The sequence below is a fragment of the Bufo gargarizans genome, chromosome 2 (assembly GCF_014858855.1).
Source record: "Bufo gargarizans isolate SCDJY-AF-19 chromosome 2, ASM1485885v1, whole genome shotgun sequence".
Lineage (NCBI taxonomy): Eukaryota > Metazoa > Chordata > Amphibia > Anura > Bufonidae > Bufo > Bufo gargarizans.
The window spans coordinates 57,454,616-57,480,805 of NC_058081.1; the positions used below are offsets into that span (position 1 = coordinate 57,454,616).

The 26,190-nt window shown below is 50.6% G+C and overlaps 1 protein-coding gene across 1 annotated transcript; it reads left to right on the forward strand.

Moving 5' to 3' along the window:
• The first annotated feature begins 1,022 nt into the window (after positions 1-1,022).
• FHIP2B (FHF complex subunit HOOK interacting protein 2B) lies at positions 1,023-25,649 on the forward strand. Its single transcript, XM_044278985.1, has 17 exons — positions 1,023-1,228; positions 4,846-4,924; positions 8,355-8,563; positions 8,998-9,102; positions 11,539-11,661; positions 11,746-11,865; positions 14,118-14,320; positions 14,401-14,512; positions 14,595-14,671; positions 14,789-14,978; positions 15,620-15,780; positions 15,908-16,024; positions 17,162-17,240; positions 17,422-17,568; positions 18,948-19,088; positions 24,833-24,933; positions 25,119-25,649. The coding sequence occupies exons 1-17, from the start codon at positions 1,184-1,186 to the stop codon at positions 25,219-25,221; spliced, it is 2,112 nt and encodes a 703-aa protein (XP_044134920.1). The 5' UTR covers positions 1,023-1,183; the 3' UTR covers positions 25,222-25,649.
• Positions 25,650-26,190: the final 541 nt, after the last annotated feature.

The window sequence follows — 26,190 nt, forward strand, 5'->3', positions numbered from 1 at the left end:
CGTACGGATCTGGAGAGTGAACGCCTTAAAAATAAAGCCTGTGGCGGAATTGCGGTTTTTTTTTATTTTTAATTCCCACCCTTTTTCGATTTTTTTCTTGCTTCCCACTACATCAGGGATCAGCAACCTCCGGCACTCCAGCTGCTGTGAAACTACAACTCCCATTATGCTTGTTCTTGTAACTCCCACAGAAGTGAAAGGAGGATTCTGGGAGTTGTAGTTTCAGAACAGCTGGAGTGCCGAAGCATACGGATCCCTGGTCTACACAGTATGCCATATTGAATGGCGCCATTAGAAAGTACAACTTGTCCCGTAAAAAAGAAGCCCTCATACGGCGATGTGAACGGAAACATAAAAAAGTTGTGGCTCCAGGAAGGTGGGGGAGTGAAAAACGAAAAATTGCTGTATCGGGAAAGGGTTAAAGCTGTTGCGTCATCTCATACATTGTGGGTATATCGCTAGGGTATGCCCCCAATGTCTGACAGGTGCGGGTCCTACAGGTGGGAGCCTGAAAAGTGCAGGGGAGGGCACCGCAGGGGTGCCCTCCATACGTTTCGCCACTCCATTGACTTCTATGTGGCCGAGGCACTGCCATAGAAATGAGGGCGGCCGCGCATGCGCCGTCTGCTCTCCTTCACTTTGCAGGCTCTGATCTATAGATTGGTGGCGCAAATCTGTCAGATGGGCCAACCCCTTTAAGAAATCTCCCGCGAATATCGGGGAGTGGCTTTTATCCCCCCGGTCCGTTATTTTATGCTGCAGATTGAGAAATCCGGTAAATTTCCGCCGTCCCCTCAGAGTACAGACTTTGCATGGTGGATTTTGAGGCCATTAGCCTAGACCTGCGTGCACACGGTGCGGCTGGAACAGGACTTTCTGAAATTTTGCAAAAACGTTTTTTTAGCTGCAGCAACTTTGAGGTTATCACACGGTACGAAGTGACCGCAGGCTCCTCCGAGCACCCAGCTTTCCGGGGCACAGAGGAGGCCTCACAGACTCGCGCTGTAGCCTCCGTCACGGTGGGCGGAGCGGGAGAGGGTGGGACGGGGCACTGTTCAGGAAATACCGGAGACTGGGCCCGACACCGGGAGCAATGACTCCATGGCCGCCGTGCTGACACTGAGGTGGGAAACATGGCGGACAGGCCGTGAATGACACGACGACAGGGGAGGCAGACGGGACAATGTGGAGCCGCCTCGGAGCCCTCCTGCAGCAGGCCGTGGAGACGGTAAGTGCCCGTCGGTAGCCATAGGGCCGCACACCGAGGCCATGTGACGCGGGAGGTGCACTACGTCACACCTACGGTGCCGTCCGGTAACAGCGGGTCACGTGACGTCACGGCGCGCGGCTCTGCTACGTGTCAGCCCTCAGCGGACCATGGGGCGAACTAAAACTCCCAGCGCTGAGTGCATGGTGGGAGTTGTAGTTTTGTAAGTCGTAAAGACCCACAGGTTGGGGAACTGCTGGTGCAGAAAGTGCCCATAACTAGTGTCAGGGAGCGTGCCCTCATAAACAGTGCCAACCAGGGAGTGTGTGTCCTTATAAATAGTGCCAGGGAGTGTGCCCTCATAAACAGTGCCAGGGAGCTTCCCCTTATAAACAGTGCCAGCCAGGGAGCGTGTCCTGATCAACAGTGCCAGCCAGAGAGCGTGTCCTCATAAATAGTGCCACTGTGCCAGCCAGGGAGCGTGTCCTCATCAACAGGGCCAGCCAGGGAGCGTGTCCTCATCAACAGGGCCGGCCAGGGAGCGTGTCCTCATCAACAGGGCCGGCCAGGGAGCGTGTCCTGATCAACAGTGCCAGCCAGAGAGCGTGTCCTCATAAATAGTGCCACTGTGCCAGCCAGGGAGCGTGTCCTCATCAACAGGGCCAGCCAGGGAGCGTGTCCTCATCAACAGGGCCGGCCAGGGAGCGTGTCCTCATCAACAGGGCCGGCCAGGGAGCGTGTCCTCATCAACAGGGCCGGCCAGGGAGCGTGTCCTCATCAACAGGGCCGGCCAGGGAGCGTGTCCTCATCAACAGGGCCGGCCAGGGAGCGTGTCCTCATCAACAGGGCCGGCCAGGGAGCGTGTCCTCATCAACAGGGCCGGCCAGGGAGCGTGTCCTCATCAACAGGGCCGGCCAGGGAGCGTGTCGTCCTCAACAGGGCCGGCCAGGGAGCGTGTCGTCCTCAACAGGGCCGGCCAGGGAGCGTGTCGTCATCAACAGGGCCGGCCAGGGAGCGTGTCGTCATCAACAGGGCCGGCCAGGGAGCGTGTCCTCATCAACAGGGCCGGCCAGGGAGCGTGTCCTCATCAACAGGGCCGGCCAGGGAGCGTGTCCTCATCAACAGGGCCGGCCAGGGAGCGTGCCCTCATCAACAGGGCCGGCCAGGGAACGTGCCCTCATCAACAGGGCCGGCCAGGGAGCGTGCCCTCATCAACAGGGCCGGCCAGGGAGCGTGCCCTCATCAACAGGGTCGGCCAGGGAGCGTGTCCTCATCAACAGGGCCGGCCAGGGAGCGTGTCCTCATCAACAGGGCCGGCCAGGGAGCGTGTCCTCATCAACAGGGCCGGCCAGGGAGCGTGTCCTCATCAACAGGGCCGGCCAGGGAGCGTGTCCTCATCAACAGGGCCGGCCAGGGAGCGTGTCCTCATCAACAGGGCCGGCCAGGGAGCGTGTCCTCATCAACAGGGCCGGCCAGGGAGCGTGCCCTCATCAACAGGGCCGGCCAGGGAGCGTGCCCTCATCAACAGGGCCGGCCAGGGAGCGTGCCCTCATCAACAGGGCCGGCCAGGGAACGTGCCCTCATCAACAGGGCCGGCCAGGGAGCGTGCCCTCATCAACAGGGCCGGCCAGGGAGCGTGCCCTCATCAACAGGGCCGGCCAGGGAGCGTGTCCTCATCAACAGGGCCGGCCAGGGAGCGTGTCCTCATCAACAGGGCCGGCCAGGGAGCGTGTCCTCATCAACAGGGCCGGCCAGGGAGCGTGTCCTCATCAACAGGGCCTGCCAGGGAGCGTGTCCTCATCAACAGGGCCGGCCAGGGAGCGTGTCCTCATCAACAGGGCCGGCCAGGGAGCGTGTCCTCATCAACAGGGCCGGCCAGGGAGTGTGTGCCCTCATAAACAGTGCCAGATAGTGTGCCCTCATAAATAGTGCCAGGGAGCATGCCCTCATAAACAGTGCCAGCCAGGGAGCGTGTCCTGATCAACAGTGCCAGCCAGAGAGCGTGTCCTCATAAATGGTGCCACTGTGCCAGCCAGGGAGCGTGTCCTCATCAACAGGGCCGGCCAGGGAGCGTGTCCTCATCAACAGGGCCGGCCAGGGAGCGTGTCCTCATCAACAGGGCCGGCCAGGGAGCGTGTCCTCATCAACAGGGCCGGCCAGGGAGCGTGTCCTCATCAACAGGGCCGGCCAGGGAGCGTGTCCTCATCAACAGGGCCGGCCAGGGGGCGTGCCCTCATAAACAGTGGCAGCCAGGGGGCGTGCCCTCATAAACAGTGGCTGCCAGGGGGCGTGTCCTCATAAACGGTGCCACCCAGAGGGCGTCCCCTGATAAACGGGGCCAGCCAGAGAGCGTGTCCTCATCAACAGGGTCGGCCAGGGAGCGTGTCCTCATCAACAGGGCCGGCCAGGGAGCGTGTCCTCATCAACAGGGCCGGCCAGGGAGTGTGCCCTCATAAACAGTGGCGGCCAGGGGGCGTGCCCTCATAAACAGTGGCGGCCAGGGGGTGTGCCCTCATCAACAGGGCCGGCCAGGGAGCGTGTCCTCATAAACGGTGCCACCCAGGGGGCGTGTCCTCATAAACGGTGCCACCCAGAGGGCGTCCCCTGATAAACGGGGCCAGCCAGAGAGCGTGTCCTCATCAACAGGGCCGGCCAGGAGCGTGCCCTCATAAACAGTGGCGGCCAGGGGGCGTGCCCTCATCAACAGGGCCGGCCAGGGAGCGTTTCCTCATCAACAGGGCCAGCCAGGGAGCGTGTCCTCATCAACAGGGCCGGCCAGGGGGCGTGCCCTCATAAACAGTGGCGGCCAGGGGGCGTGCCCTCATAAACAGTGGCGGCCAGGGGGCGTGTCCTCATAAACTGTGCCACCCAGGGGGCGTGTCCTCATAAACGGTGCCACCCAGAGGGCGTCCCCTGATAAACGGTGCCACCCAGAGGGCGTCTCCTGATAAACGGGGCCAGCCAGAGAGCGTGCCCTGATAAACAGTGCCAGCCAGGGAGCGTGTCCTGATAAACAGTGCCAGCCAGGGAGTGTGTCCTGATAAACAGTGCCAGCCAGGGAGCGTGTCCTGATAAACAGTGCCAGCCAGGGAGCGTGTCCTGATAAACAGTGCCAGCCAGGGAGCGTGTCCTGATAAACAGTGCCAGCAAGGGAGCGTGTCCTGATAAACAGTGCCAGCCAGGGAGCGTGTCCTGATAAACAGTGCCAGCAAGGGAGCGTGTCCTGATAAACAGTGCCAGCCAGAGAGCGTGTCCTCACCTAGAATATCTCAGTAAGAGCTTGTTCATTTGTGTGTTTGTAGTCTCTGTCACAGATTCAGTTATAGAGACTGGACAAAAATCGGACACCAAACGTTCCGCACTATAGCGGTGGAGTCTGTTCAGCTCGGTTGGGATCAGGTATAGCATCTGATGGGCACCATTTACAGAGGTGGAGTGTGGATCTCTAGCAGTGAGAGTCCATCTGATTGAAGGTCCATAGATCCCACCATGTGAGGTCACAGCCTCCGTCCATATGGAGGGGCAGCTCTTCATTTTGGTATCAGACCCCCCCTCCCACATACCATCACGTATGCCGTTATCCTGGTGCATCACATATGTCAGTCCCCTGCAGTGAATGTGCATGTGTCTTCTTCCAGCGGGAGCCGACTCAGGACCTTCTGCAATCCTTCATCCAGCACTGGAGAGGGGTGACCCAGTACTACCTGGAGACAACCGGTAAGTGAGCTGACGCCCTAATCACCCGCCTTAGACCCTTTTTACACTGCATTATCGGGTTCCGGTAACCGTGCACGGCAGCCGGAAGAGGGGGGGGGGGGGGGGGTATATTAGTGTGGCAGTATTATATACAGGAGGTCCAGTGTGTGGCAGTATTACCGTATATACAGGAGGTCCAGTCTGTGGCAGTATCATATACAGGAGGTCCAGTGTGTGGCAGTATTATATACAGGAGGTCCAGTGTGTGGCAGTATTATATACAGGAGGTCCAGTGTGTGGCAGTATTACCGTATATACAGGAGGTCCAGTCTGTGGCAGTATCATATACAGGAGGTCCAGTGTGTGGCAGTATTATATACAGGAGGTCCAGTGTGTGGCAGTATTACGTACAGGGGTCCAGTGTGTGGCAGTATTACGTACAGGGGTCCAGTGTGTGGCAGTATTACGTACAGGGGTCCAGTGTGTGGCAGTATTATATACAGGGGTCCAGTGTGTGTCAGTATTATATACAGGAGGTCCAGTGTGTGGCAGTATTACGTACAGGGGCCCAGTGTGTGGCAGTATTATATACAGGAGGTCCAGTGTGTGGCAGTATATTTATGAGGTACAGTGTGTGGCAGTATTACGTACAGGGGTCCAGTATGTGGCAGTATTACGTACAGAGGTCCAGTGTGTGGCAGTATTATATACAGGGGTCCAGTGTGTGGCAGTATATTTATGAGGTACAGTGTGTGGCAGTATTATATACAGGGGTAGAGCATGTGGCAGTATATTTAGGAGGTACAGTGTGTGGCAGTATTATATACAGGGGTAGAGCATGTGGCAGTATTATATTTAGGAGGTACAGTGTCTAGCGTGTTGCAAAATGGGAAAATACAAAGAGAAGTTGGGAAAAGTTGTCATAGTGGTCTGGAAATAGAGAAGAAAATGATAAAATGACCGGTCACTGGTATGGTTGCATCAGTCATACTGGGAGCTGTGGTCTCACATGGTAGAGACTTCTATAGTTTGCTTTAGGCCTAGTTCACACTTCAGTGATTTTTAAACCAAAACCTGGAATGGAGCCTCCACAGATAAGGTAGAATGGAAAGATCTACACTAGGTCTGTGTTTTTGACCCTCACCTGGCTATGGCTGGAAATCACTGACCAAACACTGAAGTGTGAACTAGGCCTCACCCTGACAGTGGTTGTTAGAGTAAGGCTTCGTTCACACCACCGTTCAGCCTTTCCGTTCTACTGCTCCGAGAACGGAAAGGACGGAGAAGGCACATAACTGACGCCAAACGGAGCCCTTAGGACCCCATAGACTATAATGGGGTCCGTTATGTTTCCGCTCAGAAGATGGTTTTTAAACGGAGACAAAAGTCCTGCATGCACAACTTTTGTCTCCGCTTAAAAATCATCTTCTGAGCGGAAACATAACGGACCCCATTATAGTCTATGGGGTCCTTAGGCTCTGTTCGGCTCAGTTATGTGCCTTTTCCGTCCATTCCGTTCTCCTGCTCCTAAACGGAAGGCTGAACGGTGATGTGAACGAAGCCTAAGGCCTCGTGCAAGCGGCCGTTCCGTGCGTTGGGGACCGCAATTGCGGGACCTCTGTTCTAGTGATTGATGGGGGTCTCAGTGGTCGGGCCACCAGCGATCAGCTAGTTATCCTGTGGATATGGGATAACATAAAAACTTTGGCACAACCCCTTTAAACAATAGGTCATTTTATAATGACACTTCCCCTTTAAGTAGGTTTAGGTGAAATAAGGAAAATAAATACTGCAGTAAGATTTTTATAGGGGAGGAAAGATTATTTTTATTATGTTTTGGGAATAGGGTTGGGAAATATTAATATTATTTTCTTTTTTTTATGAAGAGGAATTGGGGAGTTTTTTCAGGAAAGGTCGGGGAAAGGAATGGTTTGGGGGATGTTTCAGTTTTTTGTGGGGGTTTTCTGACAGGTGACGCAGTATAGGACGGTGCTCGACTCTTCGCCTTTCTACCGGCTCTTTTTCCAGAGAACCTTTAGGCCTCTTTCACATGAACAATACGGATGCGTTCAGGGCGCGTTCAGTGAAACTCGCACCATTTTGCAAGCAAGTTCAGCCAGTTTTGTCTGCGATTGCGTTCAGTTGTTTCAGCGCGAGTGCAATGCGTTTTGATGCGTTTTTCAAGCGTGTGATAAAAAACGGAAGGTTTACAAACAACATCTCCTAGCAATCATCAGTGAAAAACGCCTCGCACCCGGACTGCATCCAGGTTACATCCGGATGCTTGCGTTTTCCACTGAAGCCCCATTCACTTCTATGGGGCCTGCATTGCATGAAAAACGCAGAATATAGAACATGCTGCAATTTTCACGCAACGCAGAACTGATGCGTGAAAAAAACCGCTCATGTACACGGACCCATTGAAATGAATGGGTCAGGATTCAGTGCGGGTGCTATGCGTTCACGTCACGCATTGCACCAAGGCGGAAAAATTGCTTGTGTGAAAGGGGCCTTAGATTTAATGTTTTTGGAATAAAAAAGAAGACGTCTCAGGGATCTGGAGTCTCCTCCTGACATGTCCGCCCTGGGTGGAGTTTGTGCACAGATCCTGTTATCAGTCTCCTATCATTATATGGGGTTTTACACGCTGGTGTCAGAGGCCCCAGACCATGCCACTGCTATGGGGCTTAAAGGGGTATTCCGGTTTATTACAGGTTGTACTGTGGCTCAGCTCCCACTATGGATACAGCCATCCATCCACTGTATAGTTTCTGGCACGAAACAGCTGATAATTGTGAATTTTGGTTGTCTGACCTAATAGTTATTAAATAAAAAGTTTAAAAAAAAAGTTTAAACCCACTCAAATATAGAAAACAATATATCGGGATATATATCGCATATCGCACATGCTTAAAATTATATCGCAATATAGATTTTAGGCCATATCGCCCACCCCTACAGTGAATGCAGCAGCAGGGGAAAGTGGCAGATTTTCTAGGGCAGGGATGCTCAACCTGCGGCCCTCCAGCTGTTGTAAAACTACAACTCCCACCATGCCCTTCTGTAGGCTGTCAGGGAATGATGGGAGTTGTAGTTTTGAAACAGCTGGAGGGCCGCAGGTTCAGCATGCCTGTTCTAGTTTTTTTTTTTTGGTTACTTCACCCACCCAAAAAATTTAATAAAAAGTGATTAAAAAGTCAACTAGCCCTCAGACAGTATCCAGTCTGCAGGTGAACGTGTCCGGCCCGTAACACGGACATCCCATGGCAGCTCCGTCATCAGATCACTTCTCTTTCTCTGCAGACGAGTCCTGTCCGGCCCGTAACACGGACATCCCATGGCAGCTCCGTCATCAGATCACTTCTCTTTCTCTGCAGACGAGTCCTGTCCGGCCCGTAACACGGACATCCCATGGCAGCTCCGTCATCAGATCACTTCTCTTTCTCTGCAGACGAGTCCTGTCCGGCCCGTAACACGGACATCCCATGGCAGCTCCGTCAGCTTCTGGACATCCTTGTGTACGAGGAAAACGAATGTGGGACCAGAGGAGACCCAGAGGATGGAAATATCAGCGGACCTGCCGACAACACTGGACCCTGCATGGAGTACCTACTGCAGCACAAGATACTAGAAACACTCTGCACCCTGGCTAAAGCTGAGGTAGGTACACATAGGAGGTCACGGCGCAGCCATATGTCGCCCATAGGCTTCCTTGTTAAAAGACATAAACCACACAATAGACAGTACTTTTTTTGCGGGGGGGTACCTCGTAGTCGATTTAAAAAAGATATACCTACGTTTACTGGTCCAGTAGAGGCCAAAAGGACGTCCCTCTTGGCCTCCATCTGGGGCCTAGGGATACATTTAAAGGGATTGCTCAGGATTTAAAAAAATACGGCTAGGAGTGGGTAAAGTTCTAACTAATATTCACCGTTCAGTCACCCACTGCTCCAGCCGCACCTGTCACCTCAGAGGGCAGGTAAGGCAGTGCGAAGAGAGGGCGCTGGAGTCGGGCTTATCTAGAGCACATGAGGATGTTTTCTGCATTTTACCATCCTGTCTCATTCGTGACGCTATCCTCTTCTTACCCGCAGTACCCGCCTGGGATGAGAGAGCAAGTCCTGGTGTTCTTCAGTCGCCTCCTGACCAAGGTGCAGCGCCCCCTGCTGCATTACATCAACGTCCACCGGCCTGTACAAGTACGACGTGTTCCCCCTCGTCTTATTTACTGAAACTGTGTGTTCTGTATGAAAAAGGTTCTTCAGCTGGAGTGTGGCCTCCGGGTTCAGTCTATTAACCCCTTAATACATGGACAATGGGGGCATATTGCTAGGATATGCCCCCGTTGTCTCATAGGTGCGGGTCCTACCGCTGGAACCCACACCTATATCGAGAATGTAGCCCCGCAAGGTGGTGGCTGGCGGCCCCCACTGCCATTAATTTCTATCTGAAATAGCCGAGCCAGAGCTCAGCTATTTTCGCCGGCCCCTTAGAAAATGAATTGAGGGCAGCTGCGCATGCGCAGTGCACCCTCCTTCACTTGCGGAGCTCCGTTCTCAATATAGATGCAGGGCATTTTTGCATTTACTGGTTAAGCAGCTATAACTTTTTAAAAGTGATTTTAGAATTTATTTATTTTTTGCATGAAAACATTTCATTGTTTTTTTACTATTTCTTACTAATATTGGTAAAATATTGAATAATTTAAATGAAAAATATCTTTTTTTTTTCACACTCAAACTATTTTTTTTAAAGAGGTAAAATAAAATCCCTAATTGTATTTTTTTCCACCATGTGCGAGGGCTATTCTGATATATGAAGTGGTGTTAAAAGGGGACCCATCACCTCTCCTGACATGTCTGTTTTAGTAACTACTTGCATTATGTCTGTTCTTATGACTCTATATTGTTTTGTTCCTTGTTTTGGTCCAGATGGGTGTTACCAGTTGGAGGTGTGTCCCTGCACAGTCTGACACTGGCAGCACTGATTGGAAAGTGTCACAAACTCTGCAGGGACACCCTCCAACTGGTAACACCCAGTAGACCTTTATTGCAGACTGCTAGCAATTCATTCATTACTCTCAGCAGGAATAATAGAGGAATGGCACAGAGTCATAAGAATAGAACCTCCAGAATAGTTATTACATGGGGATGCAAGTAGTGGCTAATGCAGACATGTCAGGAGAGGTGGCGGGTCCTCTTTCAGACTCCCACAGATGGATTTTGAAATCTGCAGCATGTCAGTGCTTTGTACGTTTCTTTTGTGTGGATTTCGGCTTTTTCAATGAGAGGATGAGACGTGTCGTGGCCAAAGTCGTTGACTAGCTCCAGCCTGGTCTGCCAGGTAGTGCATGTAGCAGGGCCCCATAGGAAACTAGTACATTTCTCATAGACTCTAATGCTAGTGCATTGGAGTCTATGAGACAAACAATCTCTTGATTCTTTGTTATCGTTCCCTATGGGAACTATAAAACCGTGTAAAAAAAAAAAAAATATTCAAATTGCCGCCGTTTCCCCAAAATGAAAATAAAAAAATAAAATAAAATGCACATCATGAGTATCGCCACATGCGAAAATGCCCGTACTATCAAAATATGAAAATATTTATCCCATACGGAAAAAGGGCAAATGAAAAAATGTCCGATTTACAGTTTTTCGGTTTCTACAAAAAGTCGTACATCCCCCAGAACGGTATCAATAAAAAGTACAGATCGCCGCGCAAAATGAGCCCTCACACATAACTACAAAAAACTTATAGGGGTCAGAAAATGGCGACGGTATCAAAGCGCAAGAAAAACTATACATATGAGGTATCGCTGTATTCGTACTGACCTGGAGAATGAAGAGCACAAGTTTTGCCGTAAAAAAAAACCCCCCGTAAAACTGTGGCAGAATAGCATTGTTTTTTTCCAATTCCACCCCTTTTGGAAAAAAAATTCCCACTAGATCCTATGCAACATTAAATAGTGGCATTAGAAAGTACAACTTGTCCCGCAAAAATCAAACCCTTATACGGCGATGGGAATGGAAAAATAAAAAAGTTATGGCTCTGGGAAGACAGGGAGCGAAAAACATAAACATAAAAACTGAAAATCACCTCGTCAGGGAACGGATTAATTCATTTCAGCAGGCTGCAATCAGCAACAGCACTGTGAATGCATGTTACTTGATGCAGTAACTGCGTCAGAACTGCATCAAAACTGCGCTATGTGCCAGCACCCTAAGGCCTCGTCCACATTTCCGTTTTTCACTGACGTGTGCTGTCCGCATTTTCTGCGGACCGCATAGGTACCCATTGATTTTAAATGTGTCTGTTCACATTTCAGTATTTTTTTTTTACTGACCGTGGGTCATGCGGGGCATGCACTACTTTGATCCGGATAGTAAAAACGGACACATGGACCAACCACGGAAACGTCACGGATGAAACGCGTATGCGTTTTTTTTCACGGATGTGACACTGACACGGAAATGTGGACGAGGCCTTACTGTTGCTAGTTAAAGGCCTAATCGCAGCTGTAGATTGAGCAGACTTGGGAGGTTTGGCCACATCCGTCTGTGCAGCGGCCACTATGAGGGACTTTGGTTTTGTCACTTGGCCAGATTATTTCCTGCAGTTTCCGTATTCTTTCACAGAAGCTGATCGCCCTGGGTGGAGATACTGTTGGGGTCACAGCACACAAGGAGGAGTTGCAATTCCTGCTTTCTATCTGCAGCCAACTGGAGAAGGAGCCATCACTCCTCTGCCATGTCCTGGAGGTATGGACATTGCCAGGCACACCTGTACAAGCCACCTCTGACCCTGCATTCTGTATTGGTGACCATGGGGTCTTTGTATTACAGAGTGAGAATTTAAGGGGCACCCTGTCTGCTGCAGGCGAGGAAGAAGAAGCCGTAGGACCTAGCAAGAAGAAACCTAAGCAGTCCTTGTTCAAAGCTGTGCTGAGACTCTGCCTCTGTCAGGTATTATAGTCCCCTCCACAGTCAGAGCTGATATAAGGATCTAGCCTAGGGGTCAACCACCTCCGGTACTCCGACTCCCAGCATGCACACATAATTCACTCCTATAGAAGTGAATGCAACATGCTGGGACTTGTGGAGTGCCAGAGATTGCTGAGCCCTGAGCTAGCTCCTCATCACCACATGAACATGGTCTTCATTTCACGTTAGTTGTCTCCTATAGTTCTCCAGCTTGGTTTGGTTATGTAGAGGTTCCTCTCACGTGTCTTATTGCCCCTGGTCCAGTGTCTATTAATGTCCATGTTGGTACTCTCCTTCCTGCTTCTCAAGATTAACATATTGTATTGATAAGGCCAAACAGAAACGTGTACTCAGATGCAATCTAGTTGAAATCTGCATCAAAAGGAAAAGGGCCACCATAAACCTTTCCCTGATCCCCCTTGTAAGAGTCCATTCACACGTCCGTATGAATGGTCCGGATCCGTTCCGCAATTATGCGGAACGGGTGTGGACCCATTCATTTTCAATGGGGACGGAAAAGATGTGGACAGCACACAGTGTGCTGTCCGCATCCGCATTTCCAGTCCGCGGCCCCAAACTTCCGGTCCGCGGCTCTGACAAAAAATAGAGCGTGTCCTATTCTTGTCCGCAGCTGCTGACAAGAATAGGAATCCTCTATATAGTGCCGGCGATGTACGGTGTCAGTGTTTTGCGGTCCGCAAAACACTACGGACGTCTGAATGGACCGTAAATGTGAGAGGTGAGTGAACGATAGGGAGAGCCAGTCTTGCGCTTGGCTTCTACTTGGGCTTCCACCCCAGCATCCTCTGGAACCCTCAGTCCAAGGTTTTGGCTCACTCTGAAAAGACAGCTAGAGGTTACAGGTGGCAAACAACCTAGAGAGGCTGGTGTGGAAGCACGACCACCACTGATGGAATACAGGGTGGTCGTAACCATGGAAATGAGGCGTGTATAATGTGATGGAAAAATGAATCCAGCCAGCAAAGGATACAATATGGACAATCGCAATACATTAGTAAGTGTCTTGTATTAAAGGGGTTATCCCATCAAAAGGATCATCGTTTAATTTGTCCACGCTGCAACAATGATCATTTTCCTAAATATAATGTTTAAGCCAATTCCTACCCTTCTCGCTAAAAACCTCCCCCTTTTACCTCATTGTTATACTGTGTCCTCCCTTAGTTACGGCTACCTTTCGCCGGCCGAATGCAATGGCCGCGCATGCGCGGCGAGCGAAACCACCTTCCAGTGTGTGGCTGCATTTCTTCCATGAGCGCGCACGCCGCCGGCCGCGCATGCGCGGTTCTTCATTCCCTTGTGCTGCTTCTGAAACAGAGCCGCGCAATGCAGGATGTGAGAGGGTAGAGAAAGCGCTGCAGCGTCTCCCAGAATGAAGTTCGGCTATAACGGGAGCGCGTACGCAAGTAAGGGAGGCGGAGTCAACTGATCAGCAGAGCGCTGACGAGCTGCCCATCAATAGGACGACGCCCCAGGAAATAGGCGTTAGTACATAGCGAACAGGAGACGCTGCGCTGAAATTAGAACTTCTACACAATACATGCTACTTGCTGAAGTGAGACATCCCCTTTGAAGTGGTCCTGGAAAAAGAATAACATTGGCCCCATGTTGTAAACAGATCCAATTTGACAGAAGGCGGGACAACACAAGTAGTACTATATTGCGGCACAAAATGCCATCCCAGTAGAGCCAAATACCACAATGCAACACAGTATACTGCCCCATCAGAACCAAATGCCTCCCCAGAAGCTGCCCCTCTATGGTGGCCGGGGTCAGCTACCGCATTCTGCCCTCCTACTCCAGCAACCTCAGGATGGCACCTGTGGCTGGTGACCAGGTGCATAATTATTTGACGCTCCCACGTGAACTCTGGGAATGTCAGATCATTGCTTGACTGGTTGGCGGCAGTGAGGAGGGCTCAGACGACCCCCTTGGCGGCCAGTCTGCCCCTGACCTTAGAAGGGAATGATATAGGATGCCCCTGAAGAGATGCTGGAAGATTGTGCCACCTGCTGTATGACCACCCACTGACCGTAAAACCAGAAAAGACTAAATGGTCCAGTGGTTGGACCATAAATGATACTGCAAGAGAATAACAGGGCTGACGACTTGCTGTGTGGTGAGGAGACGTTTTATGGTTTGCAGTCTGTATCGCAGACATAATATGAGGAAGAGAAGTATCATCCATCTAATGTAATCTGTCTCGCTTCTCTCAGTCACAGACCGGGCGACTGGCGGTGCGTGCCAGGGAGGCGCTCCTCGGGGTTCTGCGTGCCGCTCAGCAGGAGCGTCCAGCACATCTCATTGCACAGAGTGACCTGAGCCAGCAGGTGGCGCAACGTCTGTGCGAGCTGCACAGTGAGATTCCTCTGAGCACTCACCCGTGTGACATTACAGCCGCAGATGACACAGACTGGAGGTCAGGGCCCTGTGCTATATACAAAATGGAGGTCACGTTGTCCTATGTTCCCCAAGCTTAACACCATCTTTGAATTTCAGGACTGAGGTCGGCAGTGAGGAATACAATGCTATGCCGCCTGAAGTGGCAACTGTGAGGAGGTTTCTGTGCTGGGTGGAATTCTGTAATTGCCTCTTAAAGGAGTCCCATGAGGTGAGACCCTGTGCGGCCCTGCTGTGCATGATGGCCGTATTCTTGCTGTATCCTTAATGTCGCCCTCTGTTATTGTCCATAGATGATCGCTGTGACCATAGCAGATTCCATAGCAGATGGCTACCTGAAAGTGATTCTACAAGAGGAACTTCTCCATGTGTTAGTATCTATGGATGGAGGTGTCTGTGCAGCACAGGAGAGCCTGCAGAGAGCACATCTGCTACTGCCCTGATAGTCACCTACAGATTTACACTGACCCATGTGTATTTTCTCCAGATCCGAGCTCCGTATCCTACGAAGCACGGCTCTGCTCTCTGCACTGCTCCAGCGCCTGGGCCCTTCCCCACTAACCCATAGACTGGTGAGTTACCTGCTGGGAGATGACAGAGCCCCGGAGAAGAGGAGCGACCATGTGCCACAGCTGCGGACGCAGCTCATCCAGAGGTGTAACCACTTGTCTGATGAGGTAAGACATATCGGATGACAAACGCAGCTCTGCTACATCTAAGAGAGCTTGTCACTTCGCTGCTCCTGCATTTATTAGCTCGTGATCTCCACGCAATCATGTCTGTGGTTTCTGCTCCCAGGATCTTTTGCTGCTTGTGTAGGTTTGTACCTACAGTGCTGTGAAAAAAGTATTTGCCGCTTTACCGATTTTCTTTTGTTTTTGCACATTTGTCACACTTAAAAGTTTCAGATTGTCAAACGAACTTGAATATCAGACAAAGATAACCTGAGTAAATACAAAAAGCAGTTTTTAAATGATGATTTAATTAAGGCCTCATGCACGCGGCCGTTGATCGGCCGTTCCGTGCATTGGGAACCGCAACTTGCCTTCCCCAATGTATGGGCAATATCCGTGCAAATTCCACAGACGGATCCGGACCCGTTCAACCATTAAAGCTAAGCGCCCGAGGAAATCTAATAATTCAGTGCATTTAACCTCAATTGAATTGGCCTGGTGACTGTAATGGGTCAGCGTCCAGTTCTTGTGCTGTGCGTTCTACTTTCAGACAGCACCCGGATGTGAATCTGAATGATCTTTTACGGTGCATGTGATTAGCTCTGAGGATAAATGGGACATTTAGCCATTTTATGTTTGCTCAGATAAGTCTTGCTACATTGCGGCTCTTCGAGGAGATACTACAGCTACCCGAGGAGATGTGTATTCACAGCCTGGTGCTGCGTAACCTGGAGTCAAGGAGCTACCTGTCCGCAGTCCATGAGGAGGGCAGAGTACAAGACAGCGAGGCTTTTGAAGGCGCAGAGTAAGTGGCAGCATGTCCGGTAATGGAGGTGGTCTGGTAAGGAGCCGCCCCCCGTTACTGAAAACAGTTATTCTGGAACTTGTGTAGTTATCTCTAGTTGTGATAGCGGAATTATTGTCCCCTGCAGTGAGCTGGAAGAAGACCCCTACTTCACAGACGGGTTTCCAGATACAGGCCTGAGGCTTAATAATGGAAACCAACATCGTGGTACAGAATCTGCAGGAACAGAGCAGAGTGTCAGGAGGTGAGGATATAGGATGGTTGGAAATAAACTAAAATATGCAGGAGATGGGTGGGCATCACTAAAGGATCCTTTACACGGGCCGACTGTGCAGGCAATTATTGTGATCTGTTCATTCCCCGTATTTGCCTGCTCATAGCAGGAGGTGAGAGCTGCTGTTAGGCCCCTTTCACATGAGCGAGTGTCCTGTCCTGACCTTCCAGCACCGCCAGGTTCGCATAGCATTATATTGATTTATGATGCTATGTAACCCTTGGAGGTCTGGAATGTATTAGAGGACACTGACATAATGCTGTTAGTGTTATCCAATACATTCCAGAACTGTAAGACTACTTTCACACTTGCGGTAGCCTTTTACGGCAGGCTGTTCCGGCGGGGGAAAAGTCTGCGGGATCCGTGCTACTGCAAGTCCACCGTGCTGGCGGAAGTGCGCTCCGGCTCCATTCACTATAATGGGGAGGCCGGAATAACACTACAGCACACTGCTTTTTTTGTGCCGAGCTGTGGCTGGACCTCCGGCCCTCCCCCACTATAGTGAATGGGGCCGAAGTGGACTTCCGGCGGCACGGTGGACTTGTGGTAGCACGGATCCGGCAGACTGTTCCCCCACCGGAACAGCCTGATGGAAAAGGCTACTGTAAGTGTAAAAATAGTCTAAGGGTTACATAGCATCATAAATCACTAATTCTATGCGACTCTGGCGGTGCTGGAAGGTCAGGACGGGAGCTGCGCTCCTCAGAAACAATGATTTTACAGCACCTTTAAACAAGGCTCCTTCTCAAAATGTGCCCCAATCATCGACCCGTGTAAAGGGGTCTTAAGTATTATTATTACATTTTACTCACTTTGGGCTAAAAAATTGTTTAAATTGGTCTTTATTAAAATATTCAGCCATTTCTGAAATACAAGGGTTAAAAAAAAAAATCTGTGTATTTGTAAGCTGTCAGCTTTGTGTTTTGTTTTGAGGGCTCATGTGTAGCTCTTCTCTCTGAGCTCCTGAACTCATAAACACATATTTAAGCCATATTCTTATCAGCTTGTATCACAATGAGTAAAATGCAATTACGGTATAAAAAAAAAAAAAAGTTGCCCCAAAGGTGTCCATAGGCTTTAACAGGCAGTGGTGCTTGTGATTTCCAGCTTCCTGTCACTGGTTCCAGAGGAGATGAAATCTTCAGACTCAGGTTTTGACACTTACCTGCAGGACGCCCTGGTACAGGTGAGATGGCTTTATATGGTGTAATTTACCTGTGCTGCCCACATATCCTTGGACATTCAGAAATTAATAAACTCTGCCCCTCCACCCTACAATATCCCCCAAACGATACAGCCCCTTTAACGTTTACGGTGGGGTCGTATTTGGTGGTTTGTGAATGGCAGTGACCTCTTTCTCTACACAGTACCGAAGCTGCTGTCGGCGTGCGTCATCATGGGGATGGCCGCCGTCACCTCAACCACTAAAAACGGATCACCCCGGACAGGAGGAAATCTACGAGGGTCTTTTCCTTCAGGTTCTGTTCGATCGTTTGGGTAGCATCCTGGACCAGGTAATGTCCCCCCCTATGTGTCTGTGGTTTTCATTGTCACCCAGTAGAGGTAAAGTCAGATCACTTGGTCTTGTTTTTAGGAATCGTGAAGTCTTTCTTCTCTCATCAGGTTAAGGGCTAATGAAAATGATCGTTGGATGTTTTGAGGTCTGCAAATTGCGGATGCGCAAAACACGGATACCGGCTGTGTACATTCCGTATTTTGCGAAAGGAATGTCCAGCCCCTAATAGAACAGTCCAATCCTTGTCGGCAGTGTTGAAAATAATAGGACATGAAATGCACACTAAGTCATTTCCAGTTTTTTTGCGGACCCTTTGAAGAGAATTGTTCCGCATACAGGCCGCAAAACGGAACGGACATGGAAAAATAAATATGCGTGCATGAGCCCTAATAGAGGAAACTGTTCAGATCACTGGTGAAACATCTTCAAAATTTCTAACCAATTGTCTGGTCTTTCTTGATCCGTACCATCATGCTCCACACTAAATGACAGTACAGTATTCCACTGGTGGCCTAGGTGACAATCCTGCCCCGCTGTCTGCCAGTCTGCAGGATTCTCTGCATGGTCCCGAAACAAAAATTCTTGTAGCTCTTCTGTTCCAGTTTTGACCGGGGAACAAATGAAGGACTGGGGCTTAAAGGGGTTCAGCAAGTGGCATTTATCATGTAGAAAAAGTTAATACCAGGCCCTTACTAATGTATTGTGATTGTCCATATTGCCTCCTTTACTGGCTGGATTCATTTTTCTATCACATTATACACTGCTTGCTTCCATGGTTACCACCACCCTGTGGTGGTCGTGCTTGCACACTATAGGAAAAAGCGCCAGCCTCTCTGGTGGCCGGGATCATGGGATCTTTCGTAGGCTGGTGCTTTTTCCTCTAGCGTGTAAGCACGACCACCGCTGATGGACTGCAGGGTGGTCATAACCATGGAAACGAGCAGTGTATAATGTGATGGAAAATTGAGTCTAGCCAGCAAAGGAGGCAATATGGAGAATCACAACACATTAGTAAGCGGCTTGTATTCACTTTGTCTACATGATAAATGCTATTTACTGAAGTGAGAGAAACCCTTTAAAGGTGTTGTCTCCCCTTCCAAACGTCGTGGATCTTTAGCTGTGCACTTTCAGTTCATTCTGGGGGAGGTCACACGTCACTTGATTGGTGGCACAGGCAGCGCTGTAATAACGCCCACAGCTTTCCTGTGCGTGCTAGCTTCCCTGGCTGAGAGTGAAAGGGCACACCCCGATTTTTGCACTTGGACCCCAAGGGATCCAACATTTATCGCTATTCTGTATATAGCTATTAGCTGTCATTTGCAGGAAATCTTTAAGCTTTAATGTCGATCACCCTGTATCCACTGTTCTGTCTTCCAGCCATATGAAGTGAATCTGCAGGTCACCTCTCTGCTCACCCGCATAGCCCTCTTCCCTCACCCACACATCCAGGAATATCTTCTGAACCCCTTCATCAGCCTGGCCCCCGGTGCACGGACCCTCTTCTCTGTGCTAGTACGGGTGAGTATCCAGGGGAAAGCTGCAGTCCAGAGTCAGGATCTCTATACATAGGGATCAGATTATCCCCTTTGTTCTGGAGCAAGGTCTCCAGCGACTGACTAATCCCAGTTATTAATGTGGGGAACTGCTCGACATTGCTGCATTACACCTCAGCCATTGAAATCAGTGGGCGTTTATGTGACTGATAGGTGTGTAAAAAGCACTATCTGCTCCGACTGTGGTGTTTCATCAGGGGCCGCCGGTATTACCGCCATATGGCACATGCTAAGTGCTGGTATCATCTACTGAAAATAGTTACACACAGCGGCAACGGGAAACTCCACTAAGGCTACTTTCACATCTGTGTTTTCTCATACGTATCATTGGGGGACACAGGCTTGACCATGGGTATAGCTGTTGCCACTAGGTGGTGGACACTAAGCACAAAGGTGTGAGCTCCTCACTTCAGCTATACCCTTCCTACAGGGACTAAGCTAATTTTTTCCTTTTTTGATTTTTCTTTTCTTCTAGCTGGATTTCAGGCAGTCCTAGCTGCCTGCACTCCCACCCAGGAGACGGGAGACCAGGGGGTCCCCTAGTCCACTGCTCCTTCCCGTTCTCCAGAAGTCAAGGAAGACCAGAGGTTCCTAAAGCCTCTGCATCCCGCCAGCCTTCAGATCACCATGGCCGCCCACTACAAGTCCCCTCTGTTTCCGGTGTAGCGGCCCTCCCCAAGGTGCCGCACACCGAAGGTGGTGATCCTGCTGGAGCCGGGGGGGGGGAAGACGCCGGACACGTGAGTATTTCTGGACCCCAGAGTGTTCCCCTCCTCCCTCCCCTTCTCAGGTTACCTTTAGTGATTTCTCCTGTCGGGGGGTGTGGGGGGGGGGGGTTGTTTGGGTGTTTGGGCTGGAGAGGTCTCCGGTGCGCAATGCCCCCTCTCCTCGGGACCCCCTTCCTCCTTCTCAGCGTTCCCGGGCCTGTGCACCGCCGGGGCCGCTGTGCACCGCCGGTTTGGAGGCCTCTTTAGCAGGGACAGCAGAAGGGTCGGGCCTGCACTTCCCTGCGTTTTCGCCGGGGACTGACTTCATGTTGGGGGCGGGTCATGAAGTTCTCCCCACTCCCCCTCCCTCATCAGTATCCTGGCGTGAATCTTGGTGCCTTTTTCTGCCTCCACCCACCTCCTGTTTCAAGTGGACCTCTGCGGGACTCTGGCTCAAGGCACCTCTGGACAAACTACATTGAGGGACACAGGTTGAGTAACCTCTGTCTCCCCTTACTACACTGTTTAACCCCCCCCCCCCATCCTCCTACCTGTCCGAGCCCAGACCCCAGGCCCCAAAGCAGGTGGTCACTTCTGTGTGCCATTTTGCTTGTGCTTCTCGTCGCTCAAAATTTTCATCCAGTCAGTTAGATCCCCTCTGCTCTTCGCTGCTCCACCGCCAAGTGGCTCTGCCCCTGACCCAGTCGCCCCTACTGCCCAGCCTATGGTAGAGCTGGAGTGGGCTAGCTCCCTGTGTAAGCAAGGTACAAGATGTCTCCCATACCAACAAAGTCATTGTGGAAATACTGGGGCTCATTCCCATCGCGGCCGTCCCGCTAAACCGGCCAGACCATCCACCCCCAAAAGGGTGTCTGCGTCTCCCGTTTCCTCTCAGTCTCTGCCACCTGCCATAGAGTCTCACTCCGACGTGTCCTCCTTGGAAGAGGGATGTTCCGAGGAGAGGTTTTCAGATGCGGACTTTGTCTCTCCTGAGTCTTCAAAACTGTCCTTCATGGTGGACAGTCTCATTACAGCGGTTATTGAGACCTTACAGGTTGAGGACCCTGCACTCTCATCGGCCGGCTCAAGTTTTTCCTTCAGGCGGTCCCGTCGCTTGCCCAAATGTTTCCCCAACCACCAGGATTTTGATTCCTCTCTTTCCAAGGAGTGGAATTTTACTAATAGACATTTTGTCTTACGAAAACAATTAGACGTTCTTTATCCATTTCCGGACAATTTGACTAAGAAGTGGTCGTCTTCAGCTATAGTTGAGACGCCAGTATCCCGCTTGGCAAAACATACCACTTTGCCGATGGCGGATGGGGCTTCTTTCTTTGATATCAGGGATAAAAAATTGGAATCTTTCGCAAAATCATCCTTTAAAGCAGTGGGCACAGCACTGCGACTGGTTTTTGCCTCTACATGGGTGAGCAAAGCTATGGGTGAGTGGGCAAACAATCTACGTCAGAGTCTCTCCTCGGGGGACCCCTAGCAGGAACTTTCTGATATTTCCCTGCATCTCTCCCATGCCAGTGCATATATTTGTGAAGCCTCTCTGGACGCTGCCAGGCGTATGGCTTGCTCATCAGCCCTTTTGGTGGCTATTCGTCGTACCCTATGGCTCTCCTGCTGGGCGGCAGATAATGCTTCAAAGCGGACCCTGACGGCCCTCCCCTTAACCAGCAGCAGACTTTTTGGCAAACGCCACTCATTTACCACAGAACAGGGTTCGTTTTAACAAGTCAAAGAAGCATAAACCTCTTTTTTTGCCCCTTTCAGAGTTTTTCCAGCCCCAAGCGGCCAACCGACAAGTCTGCCGCTGATCAGAAGCGCAAGACTTCCTTTAAACCTCGCCCTTCCTGGCGTCCCCGTCAACAGGGCTCCAAGTCCTATAACCCCAAGACCTCCTCTGCATGATGTGCAGCTTTCAGCGCCCTCCGATCGGGTGAGCGGCCATCTTCATCTGTTTCGTCATGTTTGGCTGGCTCACGTCTCGGATGCCTAGATGAGAGAGGTCATCTCAAGGGTTGCAAGCTAGAATTCAGGTCCCGATTGCTGCGCAAGACCGTTTTTCGCGGGTTCTACTCCAATCTCTTTGTGGTCACCAAAAAAGAGGGGATGTTCTGTCCCATTCTGGGTCTTAAAGCACTCATCTGCTTCCTTCTGCTCCGCCGCTTTCGGACGGAGTCCCTGAGATCGGTCATTGCGTCCATGGAACTGGGGGAGTACCTGTCCTCGATAGACATCAAGGACGCTTATCTTCATGTTCCTATCTGCATCAGTCACCAAAAATGTCTCCGGTTCGCAGTGGGTCCCTTTCACTACCAGCTTGTGGCCCTCCTGTTCGGCCTGGCCACAGTCATGGCCCTGCTCCATGCCAGGGGTATAGTGGCGATTCCATACTTGGACGATATCCTGATAAAGGGTCCGTCATTCCGGGCAACAGTGGACAGTCTGCGCATAGTCCTGGACACCCTGTAACTCTTTAGATGGATTCTGAACCAGCAAAAGTCAGGTCTTTATCCATCTCAGCGGCTAACCTTGATGGGCATGTTACGCAACACCTTTCATCCATCTGCAAGCGATGGGGTCGGCCGGATGTGGATCTTATGGCTTCCCACTTCAACCACAAAAACGAGAACTTCGTTGCGCGGTCCAAGGATCCCATGTCCCTAGTGATTCCATGGATTCAGTTCACGTTTCCTTACGTGTTCCCTCCTATTCCCCCTCATTCCGCGTCTACTCCGGAAGATCTGGTCCAAAGGGCTGCCCGTCATTCTCATGGCCACACAGAGTGTGGCACGCATCTCTAGTCATCCTCCTCACCGACAAACCCTGGCGTCTTCCCCTTCGGGAGGACCTCTTTGCGCAGGGACCGATCTTCCACCCGAATTTACGGTCTGTACATATAACAGCATGGCTGTTGAAGCCGCCGTACTAAGGGCTCAGAGTTTCTCAGATGCTATTGTCCAGACCACGATTCGTGCCAGAAGGCCGTCGTCTTCCTGAATCTACCACCAGACCTGGAAGTCCTACTTTAGTTGGTGCGAGCGTCGCCAGCTGTCTCCCATTCTTTTCTTGTTCCCGCGACTCTTATCTTTCCTGCAGTCGGGCATGGACTTGGGGCTGGCTCTCAGCTCCCTCAAAGGGCAAGTTTCGTCTCTTTCCATTCTTATTCAGCGGAACTTTGCTTTCTGCGGTTTGGACCTGTCTGCAGGGGGTTGCGCTTGCTGAGTCCCTTTTCCGTCCTCCGTTGATTCCTTGATCTTGATCTAGTGCTCAGTGCTCTCCAATTTTCACAGTTTGAGCCTTTGCGGCAGGTGTCGCTTCGCTTCCTGTCCTACAAGGTGGCCTTTTTGGTGGCAATCACTTCCATCCATAGGGTGTCGGAACTCGCGGCTATTTCCTGTCGGTCGCCTTTCATGATCCTCCATCAGGACAAAGTAGTCCTTCGCCCTGTTCAGTCCTTCCTTCCGAAGGTTGTGTCGGCATTCCATCTCAATGAAGAGATCATTCTCCCTTCTTTTTGTCCTGACCCGTCTCATCCTCATGGGCAGTCGCTCCACACTCTGGATTTGGTACGAGCTGTTCGAGTCTATCTGTCCCAGACAGCATCTATCCGGCGGACGGATTCCCTGTTCGTCATTCCAGAGGGGCCTGATACGAGGGCTGGCTGCGTCTAAAACTTCTATTTCCCGATGCATTTGTTTGGTCATTGTGGAGGCGTACCGCATCAGTGACCGGAACCCACCCTTCCGGGTGACTGCTCATTCGGCTCAGGCAGTGGGGGCCTCTTGGGCGGTGCATCATGGGGCTTCGGCCTTTCAGGTATGCAAGGCGGCTACCTGGTTTTCTTTGCACACCTTTCCCAAATTTTACAGAGTACACCTTTGCTTCTGATTTAGCTTAGTCCCTGTAGGAAGGGTATAGCGGAGCTTACACCTTTGTGCTTAGCGGCAACAGTTATACCCATGGTCAAGCCTGTGTCCCCCAATGAACGGAAGAGAAACAGATTTTATGGTAAGTACAAAAATCTAGTTTTTGCTGGATCAGTCATGGGTTCAGTAAAAACGCATCCGGTATATAATATAATCCATTCGGAAAGGATCCGGTTATATTATATCCCAAATGAACAAGACGGATCAGTCACTTAATCCATTGTAAGTCCATGGGCACCAGATCCTTTTTTTTTTTTTTTTTTTTGTATCCGAAAAAACTGATCCGTCACCATTGCCTTACATTGTGTTTCATGACAGATCCGTCTTGATCAGTATCCCGGGATGCACACAAAAACACAGTTTGCATCGCTTTTGTGTGTTCCATGGGAACGCAATGGAACGGAATGCATTCTGTTTTTGTCCCCATTTATTGTCGATGAGGAAAAAACTAAAGCGTTTTCCTCCACTATTGAGATCCTATGACGGATCTCAATAGCGTAAAGGAAAGCGCTGATGTGAAAGTAGCCTTGAGATCCAGTCAGCATACAACATAGTGTTCTTCAGTCTGCTGCCGGGAAAGCCACAGGAAATAGGGAATTTCCGACTTCCTTCCAAATTCCCTTCGTTTAATCACCCTACTATACAGGTATACTCCCCAGTATTTTATTTAACCCCTTCCCGCAAATGGATGTACTATTCCGTTCAGCCTGCATTGTTCTTACTGCAAATGGACGTTATAGTACAGCACGTCACGGGCAGCGCCAGTACCATCCGCAAGCATCTTGCTGCAACTGCTGGGATGGTCGTCACCCTGTCTGGTCCCAGCCTTTTAATCCCTTAGTTGCGGTGGTCAATGGCAGTAGGGCCATCTAAGGATATTGATGTAGGAAGTGAGCATCCTCTCTCATGCCATCTGTGCCCTGCAATGTGCTGGCACCCAGGGTCCTAACAGGCACAGATATTAAAATATATGTTAAGTTAGATTAGGATATGTGCCTATTTCTGCTCCCTTAATACCCCCTCGTGCCCCTTTTCTCATCTCTTGTATGGATTACTACCTGTAGGTGGTTGCAGACCTCGCCCAGCGATCTCAGCGGGTATCAGATTTCCGGGAGTTGCTCCTTCTCGTTAGAAGACAATTGATGGGGGAACCTGCTGTTCATCCGTGAGTATATCTTCCTCTGTACCATACAGTTCCCACCTGTCCTTGAGAAGATCCCAGTGTTCACCATGACCTGTAGTGATGCTCTGCGACCGAGAAGCTCTTCCTAAAATAAGATATGGCCACACCAGACGACGGCCTGGTCTGTGTCATGAATCTCTTGTGTTTATCACTGTTTCTCTCTGCAGGTTGGCGCATGAAACACTATGCAAAGGCGTCGTCGTCCTGGAGGAGTTCTGCAAGGAGCTGGCGGCAGCTGCCTGTGTCACCCACCATCCCCTCAGCATCTAATGTCAACGTAATGGGACATGGAAATAGCCATGAATTCAAGTGCAATAGCTCTAATGTCTCCTTGGAGACACCCAAGACTATATTGTCTTATGACCTTACCGTGCCTTGTTTCGAAATCCCTGGAGCTTGGAGGAGCTGGGCCTCTTCCAATTTTATTGTAATGGGGCTTCCACCATAGTGGGGTCCACTTCCCACCAGCTCTTGCAGCCCCTTAGTGACTGTTTAGGTAGGTCCTGCAGGGTCTTTGTTTCGCCCACCGTGCTGCCACATCTTTCCCTCATCCGTAATTTTATCCTGTTCGTTGCTTTGGTTTTATGCAGTGTATGTGGGGGGTTTATCGGTTTTTAATTTTTTTTAACCCATCAGTGGGCTGCTTAAAGAGGACCTTTCATCAGTTTTGACATAGGCAAATTATGGTAGTACCTTGTAGGGCGGCCCCCACTAATGCCATGGGTGTTTTTTTTTTTTTTTTTTTTTTTTTAAAAGCCAGCCCCCCTCTTCCTCCTGATGATTTGGCACGCTGTATTATATATATAATAAGCAGTAAATTCGCAACGGGGAGGAGATGCAGAGTTCTGCTGTGGGCATCTCCTTTTCCCTAGCTGTGTGCGCGATCCAATCAGAGCGGACCATTCGAGAAGGAGATGCCCCCAGCAGAAGACTGCGTCTCCTCCCCGTTGCGAATTTACTGCTCATTATAATACAGTGCGCCAAATCATTGGGGGGAGGACTTTTAAAAAAAAAAAAAAAAAACACCTATGGCATCAGTGGGGGCAGCCCTACAAGGTAATACCATAATTAGCCTATGTCAAAACTGATGAAAGGTCCTCTTTAACACTCAGGCGGTCCGCTTCTGATCTGTCCTCCCTCCGTCTCGTCTAGAGGTAGAGTGCTCTTTTAACCCCTTCCATCCTGCCAGTGAGCACCTCTCTGCCCCATGTAAATAAATGCCTCTATGTGGATTTGTTT